General features: G+C 34.3%; 1 protein-coding gene across 1 annotated transcript; it reads right to left on the reverse strand.

The window, feature by feature from the left end:
- Positions 1 to 456: 456 nt before the first annotated feature.
- LOC149806079 (uncharacterized) lies at positions 457 to 20,953 on the reverse strand. Its single transcript, XM_089950956.1, has 5 exons — positions 20,721 to 20,953; positions 6,043 to 6,171; positions 3,730 to 3,852; positions 2,779 to 3,150; positions 457 to 2,144 (listed from the first exon to the last, which is right to left on the reverse strand). The coding sequence occupies exons 1-5, from the start codon at positions 20,866 to 20,868 to the stop codon at positions 1,969 to 1,971; spliced, it is 948 nt and encodes a 315-aa protein (XP_089807082.1). The 5' UTR covers positions 20,869 to 20,953; the 3' UTR covers positions 457 to 1,968.
- Positions 20,954 to 22,185: the final 1,232 nt, after the last annotated feature.

A 22,185-nucleotide genomic window follows, 5' to 3' on the forward strand; every position in this document is an offset into this window, starting at 1 on the left:
TATCAGATGCACCAATTAACACTCATTAGGATGTATCTGCGCCTTTGTTTTTTTTCTTCTGTATATTTTAATGTTCTCACACATTTAGAGACTGCATGACAAGCAGAAATTTGAAATTAAAAAAAAAAGAAGAAACACATCGATTTTCATATATGACACCAGGTTTTTTTAAGTATTTGAGAACTAATTGCATTCATATGATTTCCATTTCTAACTATTTTTATCTCTCTGGAAGATATGTGTTCAAAGTTTATTTCTGTTGTGACAGTAGTGAAGAATAAAATGCCGTAGGTCTACAACTTAATACTGGTATTGCGGTTTATTAAATCACATGGAAGACGGTGGATCAAGAACATAAAAATAGTAAGCGACCCTGAAAACGAAAACAATGTCAAGCAATTAGCTTATCACAACAAATGCATTGTATTTATAATTGGAAAAGAAAATATAATCACGTTCTAAAGTTTTTATTATTTTATTTGAAAAGTATACATCTCACACTTATTTGGATTTCTTTAGCGGTGATTACACAGTCTTGTATATAAAAGCATACAAATACAAAATACGTTCATGCACATTCAATGAAGACATTTTTTAAAAATCAACATAAGAAAATGGGACCAATTGATGTCAAAGACAGAGGGTATGATACATGTACTGAAAAATAGGATGTAAACGTAGAAATGGGAGACAACCATGTATTGAATGCTACATCTTATGACGACACTGGTTATGCATAATAATAGTGCTAATAACGTCACAGATCATAGATTTCTTTCCCATTACAAAGTGATTTCAAAATTGGTTCAGATTTACAACAATTGAAAACATCTGATCTAATACAGAAACGAACAGACGAGCAAACAAATAAACACAAAATTTGTTTTAAAAATAAAATAATTGTATTCTTTGAACAAAACATCTGACGATTATGCATTAAAAAAACTAACATAGTGATTGATACACTACAATACTCGTATAACATAATTGTTGTTATTGTGCTGTATTTCTGCCTCAAAATCTCCGATCAAATTGGAAACGACTCTCAGACAATGGAGGAAGATTTAGAAGCAGGAATGATCGCTTTTCAGTATCCAAAAGTGTTCGATCCAGTAGTGTCTGGGAGAGATGTTGCACTATACTTGCAAGTTATTAGTTGTCTCTGATATTTTTCAATTTCACAAGTTATAAAAACTTTCGATACTCGAAAAACAAAAGAAAATTGCGTCACACAATATTCGAGTTTTTGAGGTTCTACGATGTATTCTCTCTGTTAATGTTGCAAACTCGTGCTGAAGTTTAAGGCACACCAAGGTTTTTTTTTTATTTTTTAAAATCGATAACTGGAGAAACTTTTTCACATTGGATGAAGAAAAATATCTGCATGTGATCCCTGTGCATATGTCGGTAATATTTTTGGACTAGATGGAAGAAAGTAATTGTCCGATAAAATATCAGTTTGTAATTTTTAAAAGAAGGGGTCTAAATACAAGTTTGCGTACAACCTTTAGCAGTTAAACCATCGTGACGTCATGATTTGTATGCTCTTTGAGCGTGAGATAATGTTAGTGCTTTACATTTACGAGTGAACGCAAGGTCCTAAATGTGAAATTTATTTAATAATAATAATAATAATAATAATAATAATAATAATAATAATGTTTATTAATTCAGACTTGATATCTGCTGAGGAAAATTTCATTTTTATTAGAGATACAAAGTCAAAAGCACAATTTGAAATCAACTTAGCCATTTGTAATAGAAACACCGTGGTCTGTTTGAACAAGTGAATGTTCTCAACCGGTAACATGGTTCTGGAAGCGGTTAATTTGTTGGATGCAAGATCTTGTAATCTTGTAGTCTAAACCATTACAAGTCATGACAGCTGATACTTCATCTCCCTTATATCCCACAAAACTTCATGTGTATGTGGTGCAATTTCGTTATTTGCTTCTTATCAATTTTCCATTAGTTGTTATCGCAGTTGACATTGTAAGCCCAATCGCAGACACGTTTCAAACGATTGAATCGGGTAAAGAACGGACAGTGGCAATAGTAGATATATCCCCATTCGCACACGTAATAACTCCTACAGTCGTCTGCAACGTCAGGAAAACAGCCCCTGCACCATGATCCGTAACTCCCTGAAAAGATGGATATTACAAGTAAATATTATTCAATGTGGTATTAGATATATATCAATCTATATATAAATAAACAGGAATAATTAATCCATTCCGTCTATTTATGTAAAAAAACCACACCCTTCTCTTCTAACGCATCAACAAGGTGATACAACACCATTTAAAAGTTTGACTTTTAATAGACAGAAAAACCTTGTCCGACAATATTGCAGACTATTGTGATAGATTGAATGACTTTGTCTGACAACATGATAGACTAATGGAATACAAACCCCAACCACCATCCATTGTGATGTTCCTAGCCGTTGGCACGAAGTAACACAATCAAATGTTTAATTTGCCGATTTTTAATCAGGAACTAAATTATTGCTTTTGTTTCATGCTCTATGTTTCATACATAATGGCATGCCCATTAATTCATTTAATGTTTGGTATACTTTATTTGACAAATATTACCTATTCTGACTCATCAAAAATACAAAACAGATAAATAATATCAGTCATGTTTACTTATAGTTAAAATAGGCGGCGCTGTCATATCGAGTACATAAGTATGCAAATCCATATACTCTACAAACAGCGACATCTTATGATTTCCCTATATTGATATATATTAAGGATGTAAACTACTTACATGAATAGAATGGTAAACGACTGCACCAAGAGCCTTGTGTCGGGACAACTGGCCTCAGGGTAGTAAATGGATTCCATGGGGTAGTAGAAGGTGTCCTTTGAGTGCTTACCATTGTTCGCCATGTTGAGGTTGGTACCCGTTTAGTAGTCTTGGTTGTCCGTTGAGTGATAATCGGTGTCCTACGTGTAGCAACTGTTGCACGTCGGGTAGTGGTAGGTACCCTTCTTGTGCTTACAGTTATCTGTAGTGAGGTAGCAGACATCCTCTGGGTAGTAACATTTACTTGCTGGGTAGTTACTGGTCCCTTTCGAGTAGGTGGAATAATTGTGCTGGTTCGCGTCGTCACTTTTGTTGTCGTCCGGATGCTCGTTCCTGCAGTCGTTGTTGACGATGATAAAATGGAAGACACAGTAGTCGTAATATTTGTAGGATTTACAAATCAATGAACAAAATGAAAAATCCTTCAATAGGACATAACCATGAGTGTGCTATAATTATTATTTGTAAATACCAGTAATTCTTCTGACTTTAGATCTGGTTGGTTTCACTTGATTTGTAAGGTGAAGAGGGGAAAGGCTGGACAGACAAGTAGACAATCTAAAAGGGATTGAAAATGCAGAACAACACATAGCGATCGAAACACTGAAGAGAATTATGCTGAGTATAAAGACATGAATAAAATGCATTTTTTTAAGCATGCAAATCACAGAAGACATTCAAGATGGACGTTCATTGACGTAACATGTAACGAGAGAGAGAGAGAGAGAGAGAGAGAGAGAGAGAGAGAGAGAGAGTCCCAAAACCTGGGGGGAATAGAAGTATGGGCTAAAATGGAAATAAATGTGTCTTCATGTTTCATGCAATTTCCTACAATTAATGAGGGTTAAGAATACATTTTCCATTTAAAAATGTGCACAAAAATGCTTTAAAAAAATATATTGATGAAATTACCACATATACTTCTGTTCTCGTCTGATGAGTCTCGACAGTTTGGGATTCCATTACACCACAGCTCTTTTGGGATACACTGTGTTCCGTCCGTACACGCCACCTGACCTTCATTACAGACTAAACCTGCAAATTTATAAATAATAGAGAATACAAGGGGGGAAGTGTCTGATAAAATATTTCACTCTGCACATCGATTATAGTATTTGTGATAGAGCTATACTTTGTGTAAGTTACGTATTTTGTACCCATTCACGGCTATGTTTGTATAAGTTTCATATTGTTAACCATTCACGGCTATGTTTGTATAAGTTACATATTGTCAACCATTCACGGCCATGCTTGTATAAGTTTCATATTGTTAACCATTCACGGCCATGCTTGTATAAGTTTCATATTGTTAACCATTCACGGCTATGTTTGTATAAGTTACATATTGTCAACCATTCACGGCTATGTTTGTATAAGTTACATATTGTCAACCATTCACGGCCATGCTTGTATAAGTTTCATATTTTTAACCATTCACGGCTATGTTTGTATAAGTTTCGTATTGTCAACCATTCACGGCCATGTTTGTATAAGTTTCATGTTGTTAACCATTCACGGCTATGTTTGTTTAAGTTACATATTGTCAACCATTCACGGCTATGTTTGTATAAGTTTCATATTGTTAACCATTTACGACTATGTTTGTATAAGTTTCATATTGTTAACCATTCACGGCTATGTTTCTATAAGTTTCATAGTGTTAACCATTCACAGTATTACTTTCTTTAAGTTACTTATATTTACCGATTCACAGCCTAGTCAGTGGCACCTGTGCTCCTGTGCAAATTGAACTTTTTTAATAAGATACATATGAACAAGCCACTATATCCGGATTTTTTTTTTTAAATCTGATAATCAGATGTTCGATTTCAGATATAATATAGGAGCAAAATATCATTAGTATTAATCGATGTGTAAATTTTACCTAATCACTGACAAAGTAGAATAACTTTCGGAGTGATTAGATAACATGTACACATCGATAAATACTCAGTCATGATTATTTCATCCTTATGTTCTAATTGTCGTCCTTCTATCGGGACAACAACTTATTATGTTAACAAAGAATTTAAATTTAGGTAACGCGTACTGTTACGTTTATTGAAAAACTTCATACTTTACATGTTTTGCACTGGCTGACCTTGGTTTCTGCAAAGTTCACTTTATACAAAGCAAAATGAACAATATTATTGTCGATTTTTAGTCAGTTCCCTTCTTCTACGTCATATGACCATGACCTCACACAATAACAGCTGATGCAGCGAGTGCGCTCCTGAAGTTTCGAATCGAAACTGAAGCTAATTTGAAATTTATCAATAAACAACATTGACATATGAACAAGAAGATGTGAAATATTGTTAACGGTTAGAGTGGCTCACAAAGTCAGCAATAGGCTACGTTTTGTTGAGTGTTGCAATTTTGGATCGACTGTGCGATCAGAGTGTTTGATCTTCGGATTGGGGATTTAGTCTCGAGTTGCAGAATTTTATCTGAAGTGAAAGGATGGTTGGTGTTAGGAGATGATACTAGACAAAGCTTGACCATCAGTAGCCATATCTGAAAGTATACAGCGCAGGGCCAGATACGGCACAAAATTGCACCGAAAGAGAGAGAGAGAGAGAGCCACTAAGAAGTTAGTAGTACTTATCAAGAGCTATCCTGAAGCTCTCCACTGATTGCACGTACACAACACTGTCACTAAGACGATTCCAGTCCACAATTTTTTTTTGGAAGAAAGAATTTTTAAATATTTCTGTTCCACATTGCTCAACAATGTCACATCTACTGTTAGTCGTTACTTATTTTTCTATAATGTTTATAGTTTCAAAATCTTTTCAAAACATATCTTCCAAACCTTTTTAGTTACGCGTCGATAAATATACAACCCTAATATTTAAATTCCTATAAATTTACACATCAGTAAATACCCAACCATGATAATTTAATCTTTTTGATTCCAATGTTCGACCTTTAGAAATTTGAATTATGTAACACATTCATTGGCCGCTTCACATCGCCCAAGAATATCTAACCTGTACAATATCACAACAACATATTGACGACTATCACATGTACGTATATTAAGAAACTTCATACATTACATTTTTAACATAATTAAATGGACATTACTTACATCTGAGAAGACATCAGATGTGGCTCTGCAAAATTCTAATGTATATTTAATCAGAACATTTCTTATCTAGACCAGATTATAACGTTCGATCAACTTAAGCTACACAAGTCAGCAGTGTAGCACACACTCACCCCTAAAGCAGTCAGTGCCCTCATCACTTCCATCTTGACAGTTGGGAAAACCATCACAGTGTTGATTGAGAGAAATACATTCTCCACTCTGCTGACACTGGAATTGATTTGCAGAACATGCTGATGTTGCTGAAATTAAAAAAAGTTAATTTTGAGTTAATTAGCTTTGATGCACGCTCTTGCCTAGGCTAAAATGCACCCGCCACCCCAACTCCAATGGGCATGTCACACAACACCATAACTTTTACTATGGGTGACTTGATTCAGCCAAAGAAAGCTGGTTTAATTAAACCGTCCCATAAAGGTCAAGTACACACATCTTTTAAAAAGAAATGCTCCCTTCAAGCACAAACAAAAATCACAATGTTAGTGATCAAACCTTTACAAGACACTTAGCAAATGAACGAATATAAATTTTAGTTAGCATCATACCTTGTAGCAAACTACAAGAAACCAGGAAATTTCTGTTCAAATCTGCCATTTTTCGAATCATTAATGGTAGTCTTCTGCAAGACACTACAGAACACAGCACAGACTGCAGAGGTTTGGTAAACTCTTTTCTTCAGAGGGATGTTTATTGGTCGACAATTAAAATATCAGTAAGGGGACAATTAGACGTTTGCTAAGGAAATGTTTGGGGAAAATGCTTCCCCCTCCCACTGGTGAAGTTATTCTTTCTTTGATATGTAGTAAAATACCGGTAAGTACTTATATGCTTTATAATTGTCGACAGAATATGTTGTATGTTGGGGTAACAGAAAACTATTTTGATTCAAAAGAAAATAATCCCTGCCCCCATGCCACAACACACACACACACACTCGCTCACCCACTCACTTTTATGGTGTACATTGGCCTTGATTACTACATGATTTATTTGGATTTGTTCAAACCTAGAAAGATAAGTACTGTAAAGTTGATGTGGAGAATATATAGGGAAACAATTGTGTACTGAATCCTGTCAATGGTTCCTAACATGGAGGGAAAGGTGCATAGCTTTTATGTTTCTTATTTGGAGTACGTCATGAAGCCAGGAACTTTTAAATTTATACACTTCTTACATATACAAGTTTTAAAAAATTGTCTACTATGGTATTAAAACAAATTTAAACAAAACAAATGTAAATATTTCAACTTCTAATTGATTTTGTAAACAAAGCACTAAAAAGCAACTACTGATATATCAACAGCTTTCCATCACCGAAGTTTCATCAGTCTAAAGTCACGTGACATTTTGTTAATATTATTACTCACTTTTGGCAGCCTCATTTTCTATTTGTTTCCAACTTAAATGTTATGTTGATGCCTTTATTCAAATGACACAAAGACATAATTGTAGTTCATATAGCCAGCATGTCGAGTTTACACTACTGGTACACGGAGTTCAAATATTGTGTGAGTATGATGGTATTGTAGTAAGACATATTTGATTATATATATATATATATATATATATATATATATATATATATATATATATATATATATATATATATATATATATATACTTAATAAAGAGGTGGAGATCAAGACTCATTAATATAGTCACTCTGCCTACTAAGCAATTTACGCTGTCAGATAACGAGAAGTGCAAAAAGAAATGTATGTCAAAGGTATAAAATGTACTTTTGCCTGGTTTTATTTACTTGGATGCAAGAAAACAGAAAGAGAAGGTTAGTTCCATTTATTGTTTGCTTTCTGAGATGTTGATTAAGCGAGTGTTGCATTATAGCAGATGATTGTATCACCATGCAGATAAATCAGTCTAGTTACTAATTCTTAATCAACACTCTTAAATATACAAAAGAAATGTTCAAAAAGATCACCGGAATGAATAATGTACATTTATCTTAATAAGTACATGGTTACATGTCACACACAAATAAATATCCATCCATGGGAACGAAGATTTATGGGATCAGAATTTAGGTTGAGAATGCTGCATCTTATTATACACCTAAATGATCTGTCAGGCACCTTATATACCTATGTACTTATACACCTAAATGATCTGTCAGGCACCTTATATACCTATGTACTTATACACCTAACTGATCTGTCAGGCACCTTATATAATTATGTACTTATACACCTAACTGATCTGTCAGGCACCTTATATACCTATGTACTTATACACCTAACTGATCTGTCAGGCACCGTATATACCTATGTACTTATACACCTAACTGATCTGTCAGGCACCGTATATACCTATGTACTTATACACCTAACTGATCTGTCAGGCACCGTATATACCTATGTACTTATACACCTAACTGATCTGTCAGGCACCGTATATACCTATGTACTTATACACCTAACTGATCTGTCAGGCACTGTATATACCTACGTACTTATACACCTAACTGATCTGTCAGGCACCGTATATACCTATGTACTTATACACCTAACTGGTCTGTCAGGCACCGTATATACCTATGTACTTATACACCTAACTGATCTGTCAGGCACCTTATATACTTATATGCTTATACACCTAACTGATCTGTCAGGCACCGTAACTTATGTACTTATACATACAACTGATGTATCAGTCCCGTTATATTAGATCTAATTCTAAATATAACTGATCTGTTAAGCACATTATATCAGATCTAATTATACACACAACTGATCTGTTATGCCCATTATATTAGATCAAACTATACCTATAATTGATCTGTCAGGCACATTATATTATATATGATTATACCTATGACTGATCTGTCAGGCACATTATATTAGATCTAATTATACGCATAATTGATTTATCAAGATATTGGATCCAATTATAGATATTGTATTTCTCAAAGGGGTATATATAATGAGCGAAATCAAACATTCGCTTGGGTTCGGTTGGAAATCTCTTGTTTTCCCCTTATTTCTAAGGACTTCTCGACAACAATCATTGTCAACTGGAAGTTCTAATAATGCACCAAGACCATAAATAATTATCCTCTAATCAATCAATGACCACAAAATATCCCAACTGAACATTTGAATTTCAAATTCACAATTGCATGACAATCTCACAACTGCATGACTTCTCCGTGTCAGAATTCTGTCGAGTAACGTCAGTACTTAAATACAATAAAATACAAATCACAATTTAAACACCAGATACAAGGAACTATTTTCGTACGTTATCCCTGGGTCGGTCGAATAATGATCTCGAGCCTGACTGCATTTGTATCACTCCAGCATATTTACCTTCATGCCACCAATAAAATGCGTCTTGCAGTAATGAAACAACCCTCCTCAATTATTTAATTGTACAAAATATCAGCCCCTATCAGAAATAGTTTACACGCAGTTTCAGAATATATCAACACCTTTAGATTTAAATAGGAACTACTTGGGTCCAACCCACTTATCGGGATCTAACCTGAACTCAACTACGAAACTAAACAATGCCATCATGAGATCTCATCAACACTGCACTCTGTGACGTTTGCCCCTAGAGATTTGCTAATTACTTAGTCTGAGAGGTATTTCTCCAACACTAACTTGCCATAATCAAACAAGTAATCACACAAATCTAATAAGTCTGTAACAATAGAGACGTAAATATAAATGACACATACCCTTATAAATGATTTGTCAGGCATATTACATGTTGTATGCTTTCTAAAACATAAAAATGTTATTTCCATGTCATATAAACTTATGTGTAGTATAAATTTAGTACTTTGCCACTCATTCTCTCCCTATACCATATAACGTTGACGTAGCTTGCATAACTGAACATAAATTATTAAAGCACATCTTTCATTTTGCGAGTCTATTCGTTCTGATTATAAATGCACTGCTAAGGCCGAGGATATTTCCTCTAATAGCACGTTAAAAAAATGTAGTAAGTGAAGAGTTGCAATCTTCTGCAAAACTTTTCTCATGAGATATGCTAACTTCATTGATGCCGTTAATAGCGACAGAGTTGTTGGCATATAATTCAAATTTCCAGATACGTAAAATGTATATATTTTATTTGTATATATGGCATAGATTGTTACAAAGCGCAAATTGAGTTTGATTCAAAATCTCTATGATCAGTACTCACAGCTGAGGGGACGTGTATTTTACTGGTGATTTCAATGCAGTAGCTGAACCAGACACTTTCAGAGATTACAAAGATAGAGTATTTCATGAGTTCTTGCGATATAATAATCTAGTGAGTGCTGGACATTTAATAATATGCACTGGTTCCCGTTATACGTTCACCCCAGCAAGAACGATGATTGATCATTTTGTACTGTCGGATCAATGTATAGGTGGATTATCTTGAAAAACTATCAAACTGAGCTGGAGCATCGCCTGAAAACTTTTGATATAGATACTATTTCGGACAATGCTGATAGATTTTACGGGCACATTGTTAATACAATACAGCAGTCAAGCGACATCGCGCTTCCAAAGTCTAAATTCAATTATCATGCCAAACCATACTGGTCAAATGAACTCAAAGAAGCACATAAACTTCAAAGACAACCTATGTATACTTGGATAAATGAGGGAAGACCGAGGGGTAGTCAATATAATTCTTACAGACAATATAAAGATAAGAAGAGAGACTTTAGAAACGTTCAAAAAACTGGCTGTAGAAAAATATATGGGGGGGGGGGGAGGTATATGAAGAAATTGAGAAAGCACATGAATGCGACGTAAGATACTTTTGGAAAATGATCAATGTTAAGAGAGGGAACAATATAAATGTTTGTCAGGAACTATCAACTGATGGAGTTTGTGTCCGTGGTGATGATTCCATTGCAAATGGCTTTGCCAGATACTATGAGGACATTCACACGCCGAATTTTAGCCATAGTTTTGATGGAAACGTTTATGAATTTATAGAGAGAGAATTAAATCGGGGTCTACATGACTAAGTAAGCCATATCGAGGCCTTACAGACCAGTATCAGTGTAAACCAAATAAGACAAATCATTAAAAGTCTAGAAAAGAATCAAAAGCATCGGACCATGATCAAATTTGCAATGAACATTTGATCTATGGCGGCGACCACCTCATGGAGTGTATGACAATTTTATTTACACGGATGATTGATCAATCTTACATACCTGTAGATTGCAAAAAAGGGTTAGTAATACCACTGTACAAAGGTAACAGAAAAAGAACTCCCTCGAAAGTTACAGGCCTGTTACTTTACTGCATGTTATCTACAAAACTTTTGAGAAAATTATTCATGAAAGTTTGGTAACTTGGCTCAAATATACTAATTTTAATATACCCAGTTCACAACAACATGGTTACCAAAAAGGTTTAGTCTGCACAACAGCGAGCTTTTGTTTTTTTGTTTTGCTGTTGCAATCAGTATATGTAATGTAAACATGGGTTCACGGGTTTTTGCTAGTTTTCTTGATACAAAAGAGACATTTGATAAAGTGTGGCACAAATGATTACTTTTTAAATTATTCATGTTGGGAATTACGGGTAAATCCCTTTTGATACTTTTTAACATGTATACAAATTTACAGAGTAAAGTTTTTGTCAATTGGGCAATTTTCGGACTGGTTCTCAATTGGCCAAGGAGTGAGACAAAGGGGTGTTTTCTCAACCTTGATGTACACACTATTTATAAATGACTTGCTGATACAGTTAGAAAATAGTGGATTTGGAGCAAAGATTGGATCCTTAGCTGTGTGAAATCTAACCCTAGTTGATGACATTTCACTTTTGGCTATATATCTTAGCAATCTACAAAAGCTGTTAGATATAGCATACGCCTACTTTAATAAGTTGCGATTCGAGCTTAGTGTCACAAAGTCATATATTATCATTTATGAAATGGTATCTTGTGCCGTCATGTCTGCCGGTTTACTGATTCAGCAACACACATGGGTCACCGGATTAAGTCAAAGCTGACGTTGTATGACGCAATACTCGATGCATGCAAGAAAGAAAAAAAAATCGTTTCACGGCCTGTTTGGTATTGACACTAAACTGAATGGTTTAAATCCTTTGGTAGCTGCAAATGTAATCAAAAAGGTAATTTTTCCTTCAATGTTTTATGGAAGTGAAATATGGTGTAACATTTCAAAAAGTGACCTCTCTTTATTGGATAAAACTCTGAAAAATTTCGCCAAACATTTACAAAGTTTCCCAACACATACAAGATCAGACATCGCCCTGGGAATGCTAGATGGACATCAATGCAGTCCGAAATTGATAGAACAAAATAGATGTTTTTACACAAAATTGTGTTTGATGCCTAATAAAGTACATACTAAACGTGTGTTTAACGTTGCGTTATTTCACTTCATTTTGAGCGGATGCATGTCAAACTTCGGGTTAATTTCAAATTTATATTATACGTTAAAGTTTGACTTGCTCGGGTATCTAACTGATTATTGGCATCGTTCCGAAATTCCAGATAAAAAGAATTGGAAAGTAATTGTAAGGTCAAAAATTGCTGATCTTGAAAATAGCCTCTGGAGAGTTCGTATGTTTAATCAAGCCGATTTTGATAGATTCTCTTCGATACACGAATACTTACGACTTGCCTCAGTGTGGCAGTCGGCTAAAACCAGACAGCACACTAAGGTATTTACATATGAAGCTAAACTATGGGCTGTTGTTCCTCAAACACAGCTCGATATGTGTATTAGATGTGGGAATGTTTATACAGTCTTGATACTTCATTGTTGTGTTAGTTGTTCTTATATGTCGAATTTCAGAAACTCTTTCTGGGATTTCCTTACTGATAAATTTCCACTGAGCTTGCACATTACGTTATTTAATGCAGAAGATGAGCTGCAACTACAATATTTTCTAGGTAAAAGGTTACCAGCAGGTGTAATCGACAAAGAAAACTCCAAGCTATTCGTCCTGTATGCAGAATACTTTGTCATGCAGTGTGCAGCTATCTTCTGCAAATAAGGTACTGAAACTTGCAACTTACGCAGTTGACGAACACTTTGTTGATTGGTATACTGTAAGAATTCGTATTCTAATATAACATTATTTTTTTTAGATACTTATTTATTGATTGTTTTCAGATGATTTATCCTTATATCATGTAATCTTCTATGGAAGGAAATAAAGATGATGATGAACTTCTTGAACAGTACTAAAAATATAGCGTAAATAAAAACGCACATTGAGTCACTAAATAATTCCCGGTTAAAGGCGTGTTATGTATATTAAAGGAAGGAAGGAAATAAAGATGATGATGATGACTTTTCCGGCTCTAACATAAACTCAGCCACGAAACTAAACAATGCCATCATGAGATCTCATCAACACTGCACTCTGTGACGTTTGCCCCTAGAGATTTGCTAATTACTCAGTCTGAGAGGTATTTCCCCAACACTAACTTGCCATAATGAAACAAGTAATCACAAAAATCTAATAAGTCTACAAAAATGGAGACGTAAATATAAATGACACATACCCTTATAACTGATCTGTCAGGCATACTACAGGCTGTATGCTTTCTAAAATATAAAAATGTTATTTCCATGTCATATAAACTTATGTGTGATATAAATTCAGTACTTTGCCACTCAGTCTCTCCTTATACCATTATGTTGTGCAAATGATACAATCTCTTACCCCCAGACCATTGCTAAACATCATGATATATGGCTTTCCGCTTTATTTTTTTAAACTTCATGATATCTGGTATTCACCATTAGTTATTTTAACTTCATGATATTTAGTGTTCTTAATTAGTTATTTTAACTTCATGATACCTGGTGTTCACCATTAGTTATTTAACTTTCACGATATCCTGTGTTTACCATTAGTTATTTTAACTTCATGATGTATGGTGTTCCTCATTAGTTATCACAACGTCATGATACCTGTTGTTCACCATTAGTTATTTTAACTTCATGATGTATGGTGTTCCTCATTAGTTATCACAACGTCATGATACCTGTTGTTCACCATTAGTTATTTTAACTTCATGATGTATGGTGTTCCTCATTAGTTATCACAACGTCATGATACCTGTTGTTCACCATTAGTTATTTTAACTTCATGATGTATGGTGTTCCTCATTAGTTATCACAACGTCATGATACCTGTTGTTCACCATTAGTTATTTTAACGTCATGATATATGGTGTTCTTCATTAGTTATTAAGATTGCAAATGGCTGAAATTACTTTAACTTTCTTCTGGAAATCACATGCATCGTTGGGAATGAATAGTCACTGTACTATCTCTTCCATGCTTCACATTTCTATATGTCACTGTGTTAAGTTTAATGTTCGTCATGTGGTTTTCCATTTAATTATATTGTTCAATATCCATATCTAGCATGCGTGCACTTCTTTTATCTATATATTAGTGAACTGTGAGATTAAAAAACATACGAGATGGATTAGCTTGAAAGCTCCCATGCTGATAAGTTTTCACCAGCTATCATTAGGGTATATCAAATGATTGTTGCAAAAGGCATCAGAATCGGCTCATACCACCTCTCTGGAACGGTGTTGTCATATTACATGGCCACCTTTTTTTGTTATTAACACTAAATAGCTCTGCAATTTTGTTGTAATAAATGGTACTAGTTCTAGTACCATCATCTTGCGATTTTTCTGTGTGATGTTATATATTTTAACAAATGAATGAGCACCTGATGAAATAAATCTGGAACACGGCACTTGTCATTGCTTCTTTTCTGTGTACATCAATACAGATTTGAATGTGTGTGTGAGAGAGATTTGGATTTTAACGTGGCGTTAACAATTTTTTAGTCGGATCGCTACGATGTCTGCAGTGTGGCAGCTCATAGATAGTGATATCTAGCACTGGGACATCGTGCCGCAGACGTGTAGCAACGTATCCCACCCAGTCACATTATCCTGAAACAACCAGGCCGACTAGTCCTAACACTAATTTACTAATGCTGAGCGCCAAGCTAGGCATCTGCGAGTACCATTTTTATAAGTTTTTGGTATAACTCAGCCGGGTTAAAACTCGTGACCTTCCGCATCCGAGGCGGACACTCTAACCGCTTAGGTCACAGAAGCGTTCCATTTGAAAATGTATACTAGTATTGAATTTTGCCCCAAATAATTAATATGGGCTAAGACATGTCGCTGCCCCTAGAATAAATTTTATAACATGTATAGAGGTAATGTATCCGTTGTCGTAAAGAATATCATTCATTAATAAACTGTTGTGTCTCAATTTCGCGGTTTCATTTGACAATTTGGCAGTTTCATTTAAAATTCTTCCATTCGTTTTTATTTTGTAAAATAGATTTATAGATATAAATTATCTTCTGTTGTTTCTTACAGCTTATCAAAGCATCAGCATTAATGAAGAATGATAAATTTATTCCTGAGTCTCAAAAGCATACGGCAGAAATATCGCGCCTTGCTGAACACCAATACACAGTTTCTGACAATTGTCGAACTTCTAGTTTGCCAAAAATATAAATCAGATTTCGTGATAAAGTCCAAATAATCATGGCATGCCAATGTAAGCGTTCCAGTAAAAGTGGTCACAAAAAGGTTGACCTGATATAATTCAGATGGTATCTATTACATCAGGGTCACTGACCACGAATGTGTTCCCTATTTAAATTTAGGTGCCCAAGTTGCTGGCTAAGTCGTTTTCAACAATATCTCTCGTTACAAGTTGTTAATTCCCGAAATAGTAGATAAAACCAGGTTAAGACATTTAAAAAAATGCAGATATGAAGTTGTGGTATTAATGGCGTTTCGAGAGAATTAAGAGAACCACATGTGGAACAGTTTGGAATTTTAAATCAATAAAAACACCGTGGACCGTTCTGTACAATACTAAGCAATATTCAACTCATTTGTTTGGAAATAAGTAAATCCTACCGATTTCGTTATGTGGGAGTTCATGGCCCTCTAATCCGTCTAAAAAATATTAGTCCGTATTGACGAAAACAATTATAATGTATCTTACGAAGTATTTATACTCTGTTATTGATTTTTTAAAAGCTGTCTTCTCTATTTTTCCTTTCGTTATTAGTTTACGTTTTCAGCAAGTTTATTGCGTAATTAGATTGAGGCTACCATATTGTTGTGGACGGTTCATTTTAATACCAGTGTTCCTTCACGTCGTACCTTGTATGTTTGCCGAAGTTAACATTATTTCGATCCCTAATACTCTTCAGTCTTTTTATGTTAACATCACATTGCTATTTATTGAGTCTTTTAATTCAAGTTAACATTTCTTTCATCTGTATTATTCTTCAGCCTAATTATGTTAGCAAGACATGGTTATTTATTAAATCTATTAATTAGAGTTATCATTAATTTCCTCTATATTATTCTTGAGTCAGATGATTACTAGTTAATTAGATTGTTTTTAAAGATAAAGTTGACATTAATGTTCCTTGCAAAGAAGACAAGGAAAGAACTTTCCCTTTATGATAAGTACACGTGCAGTTTATATTTTGTATGTAAAACCAATTTAATTATTGTGAATAGCTACCAATTTTGCAAGAGAATCATTGAATTTCAAGAGAAAAATAGTTTTTTGAAGGTTAATTTATCCTGCACTATGTGTAATAAGGTTGTGAAAGAAAACAAATTAAAATAAGTGGAACCTTGGTAAATTATATCCTGTCTAATTAAGTAATTATCATTGGTCCCAGAGCATAGTGGTTTAGACAAGTTTCAGTATGGCAGTATTGTATAGATGAGTAGTCTCTCAATACGTTTGTTAAATTAGCATTGTCTCTCAACTCTCACTCTTTGCTTTCGTCGAGGTTATTGTCTCCCATTCTTTGGTTTCGACTCCCATTTTTTGTCTCTCAACTCTCATTCTTTGCTTTCGACCAGATTATTATCTCCCATCTCCCATTCTTTGGTTTCGACACCCATTCTTTGTCTCTCATCTCTCACTCTTTGCTTTAGCCTAGATTATTATCTCCCATCTCCCATTCTTTGGTTTCGACTCCCATTTGTTGTCTCTCAACTCTCACTCTTTGCTTCAGACTAGATTATTGTCTTCCATCTCCCATTCTTTGGTTTCGACTCCCATTTGTTGTCTCTCAACTCTCACTCTTTGCTTTAGACAAAATTATTGTCTCTCATCTCCCATTCTTTCGTTTCGACTCCCATTTGTTGTTTCTCAACTCCCACTCTTTGCTTTCGACCAGATTAATGCCTCCCATCTCCCACAATTTGGTTTCGGCCAGATTATTGCCTTTCAACTCTCACTCCCGCTTTTTACTTTTGACGATTTTTTTTTTTCTTAAAACGGTATCAGTTTACCAAAACGTTGAAAATTAGCACTATTGAATATCAGTTTAATGCAAAGATATATGTACTGGCTGCCATGTTTAGCATATCGTGTGCTGAAAAACGGCGTTCAAACCCACGAAAACCAAACAATCCCCGGTTGGTGAACTATGTGAATTGTTGTTTTAATAGCCATGTATGGCCTTTTACCTATATGGGTATGTTTTAAACTAATATTTGACGGGCTTCAAACAAAATAAACATGACTTGATAATTCAGCAAGAGGTCGTAAGTATCAGTGATATAAATGTTAGCATGTCAAGGCCGGACCGTCGAAAGTTTGGGCTGGACGAAAGGTCGTCCTGGACGAGCGTTGCTTTAGCATCACCCCTCCCCGAAAACTACCCCGCAAACTCTATTTCTAAAATGTATTAATAGTAATGAGAATAATAAATAAACAAAGGTATTTTAATGAAAAAGCTGTAAGTTTTTTTAGGTAAATGCGCATGAAATGAACAAGATCCGCAAAATCTCGCCTCCCACCTCCCAACATGATTCGAAAATAACTAATACACATATAAGCCGGGTAAACTGGCTCTGACTAGGAGACGTCTTTTCAGTGACTATGAAAGAAAAAATGTGTCATAATAAGATTCCTGATCTTATGTCACGTGTTTAGGCTCGAATAAACAGTAACACAAGAAAGAGTGAAAACAACAAGCTTTGAAAAATACAACAATCAATTTCCCTGGAAAATTTCTGTAAAAATGAAAAAATATGAACTTAAGGATAATACGAGAATAAAATATTAGTAGTCCTAATAACAAAATGTTCTACTGATTTCACGTTCGAATCCCGACAAAGAATCCAAGATGGAAGACGATGACTTATGCTACAATCTGTAGTGTTGAAGTCAACAGTTCCTTGTAGAAATAAGAATTACCACTCCGGTTTCTGATAGCTGGATACATTTTTATAATAAAAAATACTGTCATTGTTCCACAAAATTACACGAGCACATGTATTTTCCAGAAAAATAACAGAATTAATCCTTTTGAATCCAAGAAATTTGAAATAACTCCAAACCAGGTAATCTGAAATAACTCCAAACAGCACAACATACAACTAACAATTTAACAGCCCAACTTCTACTGATTAATTATCCAAAACATGGGCTATATGGGCTTTTTCAAACGTAAACAACGGTCACGTGATCATCTTCTAGAAGTTTATAGAAGCGAACACTTGTTACAGCTCACGTTTACCAAGTGTGACCCTGTTGAAAACCAATCAGTTTTCTCTAAGAAATAAAACAAAAATGTTTATATCTTAAAGACAAGGTCTCATCACGACCTTGGTAACAACCAATTATTTTAAAATATTATAGAACTTGTTTACAAAGGTTGCTACAAATTCTGAAACAAATCAGGATTTAGATCAACACCTGGTGTTTATATACTAACAGTCAAGGTCAAACTATTGTCTAAAAAAAAAGTATCATCTCTAGTGAATAAATTTACATTACAATATCATTTCATGAAAAATATTTTTTTTAAAAAGTGAAAAACAATTAAATTGAAATATATATATATATATATATATATATATATATATATATATATATATATATATATATATATATATATATATGTATATTAAATCAGATATAATTAAATCAAATATAGATAACAATGAACTGGCAAACATGTCAGCTTCACATGTTTACACCCCATTTGAAATGTTTACATATTAGCATATCATGTGACTATATATCCCTCCGAAGACCTAATGATGAAATAATAAAAATCAAATGAATCCATGCCATTTCTTCCTGGACAATCCAATCATCAAACAATTTTACCCATATCTTTTTTTAAAAGAATTTTCCTGTATGTGCTTGAACTCCATGGAATTGCCTCCTTTATATATATATATATATATATATATATATATATATATATATATATATATATATATTGATGATCTTGGCAAAGATCCAACAAGACATCTAGTTAAAGAAACAAGAATCATAGGTGATTTTAATCATAACATTAGTTGTTATAATAACAACGATAATAATAATAATAATAATAATAATAATAATAATAATTATTATTATTATTATTATTATTATTATTCTTAAAAGAAGAAGAAGAATAAGAAGAAAAAGAAGAAGACAATGATTGTCAAGTTTTATATTTGCGAAAGGTTTCAACATACAAAATTCCGGATTTTCTGTAAAGTTAAAAGCAGTTCTACGTTTGAAGACAGCAGGAAGCAGACTTCCGTGATTTTTTAAAAACGCTTTTCACAGGGTGGGTATAACGCGAAAAAGACTCCTTTTCGCGTAAAGGATGCGTTGTCTGCAGAAAGAACCGATGATATTTTCATTAACAGTTTCAATCAATAATTCTATTTCGCAAATGAAACTATTTTATGTAGTACCTCATTTTCCATGCATTTAGAGCAGGAGTGGGCAAACTACGGTCCGCTGGCCGCAGCCCGCCAAGGGCTTTCATGCGGCCCGCCAAGGGTTTTCATGCGGCCTAGGAACAAGTCATCATTTGCACTGACTCTGCTTATGTTACTCTGTTTATCAAATAAATGTGCTTCTTTTGAAGTTTAAGTTTTCAAATATTAACAACATATTAACAACTGAAAATTAATTATGATGTTATTTAGAAAAACCGTTTGTTTTTGCTATTTCAAATATTAATTATTTTACTTAATGAACTATGCGGCCCGCGACAATGTGTAAATTTGTGTATGCGGCACTTGCACTGGAAAGTTTGCCCACCTCTGATTTAGAGTATATTTTTTACATAAAGTGTTTCTACAAACAGGATCAATCCATGTTTCTATTTCACAAGTGAAATTATTTTGCTTAGTAACTCATTTGACATTGCATTCAATGTATCTATCTTAATATAAAGTGCTAACAATGGTATAAATATTAAATGTTATTTAAAATAAATTATTACACCAATTTCATTCGTGAAATAGAAATGTTTATTGAAACTGTTAGTAAAAAGTACTGAGTCATTTTCGCAGACGGTAAGACCTTTTCGCGAAAAGGACTCATTATTAACAATTTATATTAAAATTGACTATTAAATTGTACGTAAAATGAGGTAATACACCAATGAATTTCATTCGAGCAACATACTTATCGATTAAATCTATTAGTATAAACTTGCTGGGACCATTTCGCAGACGGAGTGTCTTTTTCGCGAAAAGGTCCCGTTTAACAAAAAGAACCGATTTTTAACACTTTTTGTTTGAAAAGATTCATTTAATGCTTTGTGACACGAGTTACTACATAAAATAATTTCATTGGTGAAAGAGAAATATTGATTGAAACTTAGCAAAATTATATCGGTCCTTTTCACACTTTATACCCACCGTTTTTCATATGTTCATGAAATTATTATCAAGAAATCAACTGAAACGAAATTATTATCTTAATGGTAGTCTGCCACAGAGAATGCCATACCTGTAGCTTGGGACGAAACTTCACTGCTGGAGATAACGATACAAAAGATTGCGGCAGTTATTCCAATAAATGTATACATTCCTATTTTTCCCTTATGTAAGTCTAAATGACACGAATCTGAGCTTCCTTTGTATTTATATACATACATAATATGGTGAAAGCAAATCACGTGAAAGGGAGCATATCCTGTTTTGAGTAATCGACCATTCGCACAGATAACAGAAGTATGGTGTTGTCACACATTTTCTCGGGTTACAGAGGGAAAGTCAAGATAATGAACTTAACGAACAGGATATATGCACATGTGTATTAACAAGTGGTATAGATCTTTTTTCAGGAAGTCGAATTTGGGTTTTTCAACGCCAATATTTAACGCATGCGCAATCAGCGTAGGGCAACCTTCAAGCGATTTTCATGAACATAGTGTATATTCGTGAAGAAAGTTTCAAACAAATTTGTAAAGGTTTGACATCTGTATACACTATTACATTTACAGACCATTCACACATCTTACCTCTGTCCGTTTGGGGTCGAGTCTCAGCTCGGCCAACGCTGTTGTTGTCGTAGGGTTTAACTCCATTTTTCAGCACACGATAAGCTATACATGTCGACCAGTATTAATGGTGGAGGAAAAGACCAGGGAAAATTCTGGAAAGAGCCACCGACCCACGAGAAGCTACTGGCAAGCTTTCTCACATACCCGCATTGGCCGAATCCGAGACTCAAACCCACGCAGACAGAGGTGAGATAGCAATGATCCGTAACGAAGAGCGCTTTGGACCATTCGGCCCCTCGGGGCCCCTCAGCGAACGTGGGTATGTGGGGAAAGCTTGGAAGTGCCTATCTGTGGGTCGGTAGTTCTTCCAGGGGTTTTCGTGGGTTTTTTCCTCCGCCAAATATACTGGCCGCCATGTAAAGCCAAGCATATGCTGGAAATGACGTTTAACTGACAAAAACAAAACAAAAACATTTGTATTATATTACTATTCTGACTGATGGAAGCTAAGAAAACGTACCTTATAAAACGTTATCTATCTATCTATCTATCTATCTATCTATCTATCCGTTTATATGTCTGTCTTTGTCTGCCTGTCATGGTGTTTGAAGATTTATTTAGTAACTTGAAGAGCAAAGGAGAATAATATTTTTCTTTTAAAGTAACAAACCCTAAAGCCCTTTAGACAATGCACAATTGACATCCATTCATCTTTAAATAAATAAATATCAGATATTCAGTTAGTAGATCAATCAATCAATCAATCAATCAATGAATATAGTTCGTTAAGGAATTCGTTATTTTTTGGATGGATTGATTGACTGAGTTATGGATAGACAGATATGTTGTTTGTTTTATTTATTATTGCTAGGGGTTTTCTAATTTTCTCGGATGTTTAAGGGCGAAAACGCTAGTTATCATATCGTCTCCTAATGTGACACATTTTATCATGTAAATGGGATTGACTAA

This window comes from Sinohyriopsis cumingii, chromosome 2 (genome assembly GCF_028554795.1).
Source record: "Sinohyriopsis cumingii isolate HCF-2022 chromosome 2, ASM2855479v2, whole genome shotgun sequence".
Classification (NCBI taxonomy): Eukaryota; Metazoa; Mollusca; class Bivalvia; order Unionida; family Unionidae; genus Sinohyriopsis; species Sinohyriopsis cumingii.